Source organism: Nuphar pumila, chromosome 1, assembly GCF_984573655.1.
Source record: "Nuphar pumila chromosome 1, dmNupPumi1.hap1.1, whole genome shotgun sequence".
NCBI classification, from domain to species: Eukaryota; Viridiplantae; Streptophyta; class Magnoliopsida; order Nymphaeales; family Nymphaeaceae; genus Nuphar; species Nuphar pumila.
Genome location: NC_143249.1, coordinates 181936840 through 181947114, shown reverse-complemented (window position 1 = coordinate 181947114; position 10275 = coordinate 181936840). Strand labels below are relative to the sequence as shown.

General features: G+C 40.2%; 1 protein-coding gene across 1 annotated transcript; it reads right to left on the bottom strand.

Moving 5' to 3' along the window:
• Positions 1 to 471: 471 nt before the first annotated feature.
• Positions 472 to 8014, bottom strand: LOC149851566 (potassium transporter 5-like). Its single transcript, XM_090008718.1, has 10 exons — positions 7835 to 8014; positions 6196 to 6415; positions 5042 to 5290; positions 4242 to 4292; positions 2988 to 3248; positions 2815 to 2867; positions 2615 to 2729; positions 2250 to 2504; positions 850 to 1541; positions 472 to 786 (listed from the first exon to the last, which is right to left on the bottom strand). Exons 1-10 carry the CDS (start codon positions 8012 to 8014, stop codon positions 472 to 474), a joined length of 2391 nt encoding a protein of 796 aa, XP_089864844.1.
• Between the last annotated feature and the right edge of the window lie 2261 nt (positions 8015 to 10275).

Sequence of the window (10275 nt, the reverse complement as noted above, 5' to 3'; positions counted from 1 at the left end):
TTTGTTTGACAATTTTTACCTTCATTATTATTAATTAGTTGAGCATGCAACTTTCTTTTGTTCATGTTAATTGGATTCTTTTTTGTTAGAGAAATTGCTTCATATGTCATGACCTCTAAGTTGGGGGTGATGGTTGTCTTTTTTTGTGCCTATCAGTATCTCAACATTACATTTCTTCGGAAGATGCAAGCCAGAGAAAAAAAAACTTTTGCTTCAGTTATCCTTCTGCATAATTCTCCTAACACAGAAGTTGAAGGTCCAGGATCGAATCCCTCTGCCACATGGGACGGCTGTTGTTCTGGTAGGGGTCCGCCTAACCCCAGCTTGCCTTTCAATAATAATAATAATAATAATAATTCTGCTAACACAGAAGTTGCTCGTCTTTTATTTTAACTGTTTATGTAACGCCACTTAAGGCAGTTTACACACGATGATACAGGCGACTTTGGTGGCATTTATTGGCTTCTTGAATCAGATTTCATATGTCATGCCAACTTTGAGAAGCCTACTTTGTGGGATTGACATAATCTTGTCTCCCTGCCTCAAGTTTCTCCTTATAAATCTGTAAACATAGTTAATGACGATTCTTTTGAATAAGGAAGATTCTTGTTTTGCAACCACCTCAACTTCTCCAAAGAGGTACACCACCCCTTTATCCATTTCTTTCTGGATGTATTGTATCTCTTCTTCAGCTCCCTCGATTGGTCCATTTATAATCCAGCTAGGTGAGTCCGTTGAATGGGAAGTAACAATTGGATGGGTGGATCTTGATGAAACATTTGCAGACTTATGCCATTGTATGCCTTCTTCAATATTCACATTAGAAGATTGAAATGTTTGTTGCTCAACATCATAACTAGAATCTGAAACTCTTGCTCCCTCAAGCTTAGGTAGAGTAGGTTGTTCAAGAGGTCCTGGTTTTAAGAAGCGATCACACCGAATGAATTCTTTCAAGTGCTCTAACAGCTGCTGTTTGAATTCACAGGGCTCTTCCTGAACATCATTGTACCCATACCGGACAATGCAGCGGAAAATCCTACTGCCCTTTGGCTCAACCTGCCGGAATAAAAACCTCTCCTGAGGTGCCACTTTGCTTATTGGAATGGGTTTGATTGATAAAAAAACTAGAACAGAGTGAACGGCCGCCGGTATGGTAGCTAGGAAATGGGAGAACATGGGTGGAACACCTTGAACAAGCTCTGAATATAGAAAGGCTACTCCCGGCATCCGGGTCAGGTTTGAATCATTGATTAATGCCCGCATGTGGTCATCGGAAATCTTGTTGTGAAGCTCAAATATGTATCTTTCTTTGTGCACATAATGCCATATGGCCATTAAAAGCATCAGAAATGTTGCAAAGAGTAGTGAAAGAAAACCACCTTGCTTGAACTTATACAAGACAGATGACAGGTAAATAACTTCAACCGTTCCAAACACAATGGCAAATAGTGAAATCAGCCAGATGTTTGTCTTCCATATCAATAGCATTACGAGTGCTACCATGAAGGTTGTGAGTACCATCACAGCCACAGCTGCTGCACCTGTACAAGAAATATAAATTTCATTTGCATTGTCAATTGCCAAATAATTGTCACAATAATCTGTGTTGTTTCTGAGTTGAAGCTCTTTTCCCATCGCTGTCTATCTGAAACACGTTATCCTCAATGTCCACTCCATGATCCTTTCAGAAGTGTAAACCTCTCAAGTCTTTGTTTGAGAGCTTTGTATTGAGATGGAAACACCATTTCTATGTGTAGCCAAAATATGGTTCTGACAAAATGTGTTGTTGCCAAAGTGTGGTGTTGGGAATGGAGTTGCCAAAAATATTCTTGATACTCCTGTGACTGGTGTTGACATGTGGTGTTAGGGTTTGCCCAATTTCATCCCCAACGTAATGTTTTGGCATCACCACTGCTCCCAAACAACATAAGGTGTTGGGAAAACCACAATGCATTGCTCCAAAATAGCAGAGGATGTTGGAGAAACTAAAGCACACCTACGATTCAAGGCTTCCAAGCAGAGCCTAAATTTCATTGATACTTGGTGCTGGCATGGGGGGATGATATGTGGTTTCTTGGATGGATAATTGAGGTGAGAGCTATATATCTGAGTTACCGTGTGAACATACCGTCTTTGATTAAATGGGCACATTAAGTGTTAGAAGCCTATCTACGGCAAAGTATTCAGCATGTGGAAGAAGAAGAAACATGTACAGGTCTCATCTTTCTTAACAAAAAGAACGAACTTACCATATGCGCTGCCGATTCTCTCTGTACTTTTGAAGGCAAGTGTCACCATTACACATGCAATCATGAGCATATAGTTTACCTCAGGTATGTAAACCTGCCCTTCATATTTTGCAGAAGTGTGAATCACCGTGACTCTTGGGAAGCAGCCTAACGATAATGACTGGGATATTATTGCAAAAGCACCAGATATCATAGCTTGGCTGGCAATAACTGCAGCACTTATGGCCACTATGAATGTAGGCCAGTACAATGGACCTGCCATTCATGAGCCCCATGAAAGTCATTTGTACTGTGGAATTAATATACACCTCAGGGCAATTGGCTGAGAATATTGAGTTAAATCTGTATGATTTTGCAGAAGTTACCTGGAATTGATTTGTAGAAAGCATCGGTAACATCATTGGGAAATTTCTGTAAATATGCTGCTTGACCCATATAAGAACATGTTACTGCAGGGAACACGATCAAGGAGAAGCTCACCTGCATTTTGGTAGATAGGAACATCATCATACAGTCAAACTTTATTGATTCTAAAGCTGAATTTGAAGGCTATAAGATCATATACTTGAATGGATCTGACAGAAAAGTGTCCCAAGTCTGCAAACATGGCTTCAGTGCCTGTTATAGACATGCTTCAAGTTATTAGAACCATGAAATCAAGTAAACTGCAATGAACACATCAGAGGACAATGTGGTTCTCCAATTCTTTTTACGTTACACTCCCCAATTTTGTATTACCTGTAATTGCTAGCACAGCACCTCCTACGGAGATCCAACCTTGCTTTCCATTTCTTTTGAAGTAGCTCACAATGTATTTTGGATTAAATCCACGAAAAACAGACACTTCATGCTTGAATATATTATAGATTCCAGTGAGTCCAATGAAACAAAACCACACCAAGATAATAGGAGCAAACAAGTAGCCAACTTTTTCTGTTCCAAAACGTTGAATGGCAAAGAGAAGGATCAAGATTACGATCGAAATTGCAACAACGAAATCTGTGTGCAGAAGAAGCAAAGTAGTTGGTCAGTCCAAAAACAAGTGACTTGGTGTGCAACACACATGCATTCACTATATCGAATTCACCACTTTTTTTTGCTTCTAACATATTTCAGAAGAATGCGATGGTTCTTTATATGAATTGTTGCCATTGTGGATAATTAAATACTTAAAAAAATTCATATGACAATTATTAGTTATACTGTACGAATACAAAGAGACTTATACTACAATTTATTAAGACTCTCGAAGTCAATGATTTGGGTAACAACTGGGGAATCGAGTTGGAGTTTGGTCAAACTCTTTTGGCAGTGTTGTTTCCAAAGGTGTGGAGGAATTTGAGGAGTTTGAGGAAGTAGTTCTAGCGTTTACTCCTCTATATGTGAACCCAAAAGTGAGCCGGCAAATATCACCTGTTACCTCCTAGAGATACTATTTGTCAATTCCAGGACTCCAGAGCATTTACTTTTCCAATTTCTCAAGTTCCCTCCAATGTCCAGTTCCAAACAAAGACTAAATACCGCCACAGGTTTTAAATTTATTTGGGGACAAAAGGGATACGCTGAACTTAATATCAACTATGAGTGCAGATGTTGGCAGCTGTTATGAGATAAATATGGTGTTTGTGAGTATAATTGCAGTTATCCTTCACTGAGAACCGATACTGCATATGGCTCAGCAGGGCCACAAATTTCATGAACTTGTTTTATAGGCCTACAAAAGGTTTGCTAGGCCCACTGATCAGTCAAAACTGATCTACTTCACTTCACGTGAGATCTATTATGCTGCCCACACAAAATTATAGCTCTTGTTTTGTTTTTTCATTTTGTTTGAGTGTCCCTTTGGCTTTTGCATGTTGATATTGTCATTCTTGCTCTTGCACTGGTTTACTCCACTCCTTAGTTTTGTATTCCAGCCGCAAAAAATCTGCTATCTGTTGACTCTGCTAATGAGAAATGTGGCAGTTGCAATTTCATAATCCAGAAGATTACCTTGGCTGAGGGATTTCACTGACTCCTTGATCCCACTTACTGCAGAAAGTACTGCAATACAGAAATAGAACTTATCAGAAAGAGAGACTAGCCTTCAGGCTGAGAGCTACCTTGGTGCTGGATCATCACCATATGAGATTTTTTTGGTTAATGAAGAATCATGCCTCTTGTTTTAAAATGAAAATTCATGTCTCTTGAATAGGGCTGGTAAATGAGCTGAGCTTGAAGTGTTCAAGCTTGGCTCATTCTTGTTGCAAGCCAAGCCGAGTTCAAGCTCATAATAAGCCTGAGTTGAACAAGCCGAGTTCGATCTAGCTTGTTTATAAAAAATTACATTGTTTTAGGGCTGGAAAAACAGGATTACAAAAAAAAAAAAATACATGTGAAATATATTGAAAATATATTTTTTACTACCCAACGAGCTTATACGAGTCCAGCTGAGTTGAGTACCTATTGATCATATTCACCTTGCCGCGAGCCTATTTTATGAGTTCGAATGAGCTCTTTACGAGCCAAACATGAGCTGAGTAACAAGCATCTCAGCTTGTTCCCCAGCCCTACTCTTGAATGGTAGAGTGCCAATGGCATGTGCTCGGCATGATAATCCACGCAGTAATATCATTCTAACTATTAGTGAGAGATTATTGATACTGTGAAATTTTGAATTTGAAAGTTGTTGCTGTATGAGTGGTGGGACTCTAATTATTGTCTCTAGTCTTACCAACCAGTAATCAAGAGCTATGATTCTTGGTGCTGAAGAAACTCATGAATGCCATGTTAAGATAATAAATTTGAATTACCAGATATGCTTGGGGTTAGAATGCCATCTCCAATGACCATGGACGTTGCAAGGACGGTGATGAGGAACAATGAAGTTTTAGCAGCTCTGCTGTTCTCCAGTTTCTTTTTCATCTTTTGGGCCCTATGCAGCTGATCCGATGGCAGGTCTAGCTTGTAGTTGGAAAGTTGGTTGTCCTCTACTTGGTGGTTTGGGATCAAGCTCACCCTTGCGTATCGACAAATCAACGAATACAGAGCAAAAGTTCCCCCTACAAGAGATAAAGTTACGTCGACTGACAGCAGTGTTGCAGCAGCAGCAGTAGGAAGAAAAGGAAGCAGCAGCGGCTAATATGATACAACCAGCACTTCAACACTATTATTTAAGGTTTCCAACTCAATAGTTTGGTGCCTATATATATATATATATATATATATATATATATATATATAGAGAGAGAGAGAGAGAGAGAGAGAGAGAGAGAGAGACGAATTAAGAATATGAGCATTACGAGTTGAAACGGGCAAACAAAACACACAGGACCCAGACCAACAAAGAACACAAAGCCCCAAAAAAAAAAAGAACACAAAATATAGAGAGAGAGAGAGAGTAGCTAAACATGAGTTTGGAACCCATGAGTGAGAAGCTTTATCTTTTTTATTTTTTACACATCTAACTCTAGAGATGTGATCTACATATTTGGTTCAGTAGAAACCAGCCCTCATGTTTTTTCAACGTGTAACTCAGATTGTCTGAAGAAAGTTGAAAATCAATGACTTGAAATGTGCTAAATTTTTACCCTTCAAGAAATCATATTTATGTTGATAAAAATAAAATCCATGGGTTGTTTCCTAGTATTTTGACCATGCTGAGCACATCTATGGGTCTGATTTAAACGTGACTTATCCCTATGAACTCATGATTCTAGCCAATATTATCCTCTCTCTCTCTCTCTCTCTATATATATATATATATATATATATATATATATATATATATATATATATATATATATATATAACGTGTGGTTGAATGCACGTACATCTACTAGGCGTGGGCCTAAAACATGGGCACACCTCCTAACCAATCTTGTGGAAACGAGCACTATCCAGTTCAACTTGGAATACTTGTTTATAATGTGCAGCTTGACCCAAGTAGTATCAAGAGAAAACGTACCGTCGCCATTATCGTTGGCCCAGAGAACAATGAAGACGTACTTGATCATGGGGAGGATCAGGGAATATATGATGATGGATAACAACCCCAGGACGTCGTCCTTGTGATTAATACCATGGGTGAAGGCACCTGAGTACACATACAGTGGGGATGTGCCTATGTCTCCATAGGCCACCCCAATACTCTGAAATGCCAACTTGAGTGTGATTCCCCATCCCACCTGCATTACAAGGTCACTGAGGTCTCAGTAGTCAGTAGGGATTAGCCCATTCGAGTGGCATATAAATATAAATATAAATATATACTTAGTCTTAGCCAAAACGACAAAGGTACAAATAAATAAATAATATATATATATATACACGAGTAATGTTTTGTTTAACACCATATATAGACATGATCTATATGGGTTTTGTTTAGTGGGAAATGGCTTTTGGATCACCAAAATCTGACCTTTATACAAGGTTTTCCGGTGATCCAAAATCAATGGTTACGAAGGCATCAATTTTTTGCAGCTCATAAAAATGCATTTTTTCATTGAAAAACATGATCCAAGAGTCGATTTGCACTAAATTGAGCATGCTAAACACATCTAACTATCAGATCTATCATAAAACACTCAAACTAAGGGGCCTAATGGGGCATGTGGAACGAGAAAAGGGGGCTGGTATATATATACTGAACATCCATAACTTGTGGTGGTACACTCGATTTACCTGGATATCAAATTTCCAAAAGCAACATTCGGATCGTGTTTGGCATGTTTTATTTACTATTTTCATGGGTTAAAGTTTACTTTAATATAATGTTTTAGGTTTTTCTAAGATCACCTTAGTCTACATGAATTGTGAGCCTTTGATTTTCAAATATTTTACCACTGCAATGGTTACCCATATGGACAGCAGAGTCCTGTGTCAAGCTAAAGGCCCAGGATCGAATTATGCTGGAACATGGGGGCTGCCGTTTCTTTATCACAGTTGGGGCATGTGAGGCTAGGTGTCCTCGGAGTTTAAACTCATAGATGTGGGCCCCATTAAGCGACCTGGTTTTCGATGAGGGTTTTCCTTTCATAGAAAAAAAAGAATTTTCACGATCTTAAAAACTGAACATATTGAAGATTAAACATACTAATACATCAAATAAATCATGTTAAAGACACATGTATGGTTACATCCATCATTTGGTGGCTATTGCCACGCAAACAAGTCTCTGAGAGAGAGAGAGAGAGAGCGCTCATCCACTGTTATTGGACAGATATTGGTGCAGATCAGCGGCGGATATTTTTTTTATTGAAACAAGACAATTAGCGGTAGTCTCAACCTCCGCTAATTGTCGTTTTTTCACCCAGACATTTAACAGCGGTTGTTACCACAGCTAAATGTCGCAGATTAACGCTGGGCGCGCATCCACCGTTAAACTCATCCGATGTTACTTGTTTTCCTATATATATAAAGAAAGAGAGAGAGAGAGAGCAGTTCAAAACATTCTTACACAACATAATTGAACGATCCAAAACATGCTTTTGACTCAGTAAACCGTGTAGAGCATATCTGAAGGGCTTGATCCACAAAAAGAATCAATTAAAATTTGAAAAATATGTGGTATCTATTAGACAGTATGGTATGGTTGAGTGTATGACCTTGCTGCCATGTCCTGCAGCTCTAGTGAACCTTTCAGCCTCAAAGTTGAGGGAGTCGACGTGAAGGCTTCCCCATGAGACTTTCCTTGCCTTGAGAGATGGCGGGTTTGGGTCCATTGCTTCAAATTCTGCTTCATCATCTCCAAGGACAGGATCAGCCATCTGCTTTGCTTTCTCCATTGCAAACCTGAGTTTCTCATCATGGTGCCGTTCTTTTTTATAGCCAAAGAAGTCAAGACAGTACAAGTTGCAGTTTACATCCGGGGAGTCAAATTCACAGGCTGAAAAGAGAATACTATCAAGTTCATTATGTGAAGGCTCTGTTAAAAGGCTGTGGACTTTGATATTTGGCCTTTGACTTGGATGATGGATGCATCTAAAACTGGGTAGAGTCAGTGCAGACCGAGTTTACTCAGTCAAGTCTTTCATGCTTCTTATTAGGGGTAGACATCGGGTGACCCACCTGACGAGCTTTCGGGTCTCCGGCCTGATATGAGTCAGGTCCGGGCTGCAGCAGTTTGCAGACGCGGCCTGATAGTAGTAGTGTCCAGCCTAGCCCAACTACTAATTGGGTGTTTAACTAGGCCCGGCCCAAATATAACTTCAATGGGTCGGGTGCATCCCAACAATAACCAGGCAGATCGATCCTGATAATAATAGGGCCTGGGTTCATGTCGAGCCCTTACCGGGGTTTATTTAGGCTGGCTCGGCCCAGACAGATGCCCACCCCTAGTCTTACAAGGTCATTCAAAATCATGCTCAATGTTGTCATACTGTGGACTTCATGTATGGCCTGCTGGACCCTGACTCTTAGTGAGTTCAAGTTAGATATATCAAATTTGGCCCTGTTATGGACTGCAGAACCAAGACTTAAAATTAACTTGACCAAGACTAGTCCTAATGTACATAACCAAGACGGCTAAGACCATGAACCAGCCTGCCTACTCCCACCTAGGGTACTGTTTTTACTGGGGACTTCCTTAGATCCATGTAATAAGCTTGGACTTGATTTAGCCAGAAGACGCCGAGTCGCAGACCGAGCCCATGTCTCAGTACTGCAAGCCTGATCGATTCATTAGTCGACCCTTTAATCCTGTGACGTTAACAGTTGTACCAAGAAAATATTTTGTGATGCTAGGATCAGGCTGTATAATTTCCAGGCACAAAATCACTATTTCAGTGCATTCAAATCTTATGAAGGATGAGTACTTGGCAGATTCTCTTACGATTTACAATGCACCAACCAGAATATGCTGGTTGAATGCATCGTATTCTTAACTGCTGGATCCAATCTAGCTACTAATTTGCAACAGTGATAATTTAACAGAGTTGATCTTGCTATATAAGCTCGAATCAGATCGGATGGGCCTGGACTCAGGTGACTTTCACACCAACTCGGTTCCTGTCCAATGGTGTGAAAGTCACCTGATCCATTGACTGTTCCTGGCCAAAGAGATCTTAATTGGCTATCAGGGAGCTAATTGAGAGCTAATTTCAGACTTTGAGATTCATGGCCGAGGCCAGATGTCTCATGCATAGTCACAAATATCGCCAATATTTTTAAAACATTGCAATTTTATGGCGATATTATTGAAGGCCAATATAATTACATTCAACCCACCCATTGTTCCTATTAGGCTCCGTAAGGGCTTGGGTGTTGCTAACCCCACCTGAGGTTTACCTTGCATAGAGTCAGGCCCATTAAGTTACCCAGTTCTTGGCGAGGTTTCCTCATCATAAAAACAAAAAATGCAAAAATGATTAGCATCTTTGAGTTTGTGGTTGGAATGGGGGACACAACTGTGGGCATATCGGGCCTGGCTTGGGCCTATAAACTCAAACCGGGCTGACATATGAGCTGGCCTGGCTCTGCCCGCGCGTGTATGTGTATGTGTATATATATATATATATATATATATATATATATATAGGCCTGGCCCAACCCGATTAGGCCGACCGGTCTAATGGGCGGGCTGTGGGCTGGGGTTTTCTCAATGGGGCCCGCCCGTTGCCCAGACCTAGACACAAGGAATTTGAGCTAAGCTCGTACTTGGTTGGGACCTTTATGCTGTACAACAAAATCTAGTGCACGTCAAGGGAACGTGATACGAGGGGAGGCAACAAGTCTTAAGAAATTGTTTAAAACCAAGTCAACCAAAGCGTGATGCCACCATAAAGAGAAAACTTGAGGTGTGGGGCTGGCGGCACTACGTCCCTATTCGTAATATGATTATATGATAACCTCATAAGAAAGCTAATTTTTTCTTCCTACCTTTTATATATTGAATAGAGAGTGAGCAAGGGTGTCCTTGTATAAACACCAGCAGCAGAATCCTTTTCTGAAAACATCTGCAATTCGGAGTTCCCAAATCAGATTTTATGTCTGCAATGAGAAGAAAGCCCAATTGGGCTAACAAAATTCAGCTTAACCCATTTGTCTC